Here is a 982-nt window from a genome sequence, read left to right as displayed (position 1 = left end):
CGCACGTTTTTTTCCCTCTTCCACGCATTTTTCACACCTCCACTTCCCTATAAATACAAGCATCGATCCGCTATTAATGGGCTTGTGTTCTCAGACCAACCGTCTCTGATATGACACAGTGAGAGTACAATACAGTTATACACGTATAAAGTCTTGAAGCAGATGGGATGTAATGTGGTGTGGTCGCGTTGAATATTCGCCTTCTTCTCTGCTGCTTCATAAAGACTGGCCTTTGGTGTCGATAGAATGGCTCGGTTTGATAATGAGGTACCGTCCAGGTATGGTGGAGGACCTGGCCCAGGGGGGCCCGGTCGCGGCGGCAGTAGACAAGGTGGCCCGCCGGGAGCTCAAAGGGTGTACAAGCAGTCCATGGCCCAGCGAGCCAGAACTATGGCCCTGTACAATCCAATACCAGTTCGACAGAACTGCTTCACTGTCAACCGTTCCCTGTTCATCTTCAGCGAGGACAACTTTGTGAGAAAATACGCCAAAAAGATCACCGAATGGCCATATCCTTTTAATGTCCTCACCATTACAAGTCTGTCCCCTGGAGTAAAGGTACAGTTGGTGTATGCCCAAATACATACAATCAAGGTGTTTTCTACATAGCATAGCAAACATTCGAGGCAAATATGGGCTACAATTGTTCAGCGTTTTCTTCTCGATTAATTTGTTCATTAGTCTGTTAATATGACGAGGGTACATGTTTCTCAGGACAGGTTATTTTAAAATGTATTGTAAAACACTATTATTATTATTATTATTATTATTATTATTATTATTATTATCGTGTTATTGTGAGTATAAGGCTTGTAAACTGTAATATTATTCTTATGCATGTGTGACATGAGGGCCTGTAGATTGGCGCTTCCAAAGCTGTGGCTTGGAAGTGGCGTGGCGGCGCTGAACTGGCGATTGCTGATGTCAGCAATGTGCAGTTTGGGCTCAGCATCACACGAAACTCAAAACGAAGTGGGGTGGG

At 44.5% G+C, this 982-nt stretch overlaps 1 protein-coding gene across 1 annotated transcript in view; it reads left to right on the top strand.

Moving 5' to 3' along the window:
- The first annotated feature begins 246 nt into the window (after positions 1-246).
- Positions 247-982, top strand: part of LOC121704904 (voltage-dependent P/Q-type calcium channel subunit alpha-1A-like) — an 85,431-nt gene continuing 84,695 nt past the window's right edge. The window contains exon 1 of the mRNA XM_042085449.1: positions 247-538. Coding sequence (XP_041941383.1) covers positions 247-538 — 292 coding nt within the window. The remainder of the gene's footprint in view (positions 539-982) is intronic.

Source organism: Alosa sapidissima, chromosome 3 (assembly GCF_018492685.1).
Source record: "Alosa sapidissima isolate fAloSap1 chromosome 3, fAloSap1.pri, whole genome shotgun sequence".
Taxonomy (NCBI): domain Eukaryota; kingdom Metazoa; phylum Chordata; class Actinopteri; order Clupeiformes; family Clupeidae; genus Alosa; species Alosa sapidissima.
Note: the sequence above shows the minus strand (reverse complement) of the source record. Positions and strands in the feature narration are given on the sequence as shown.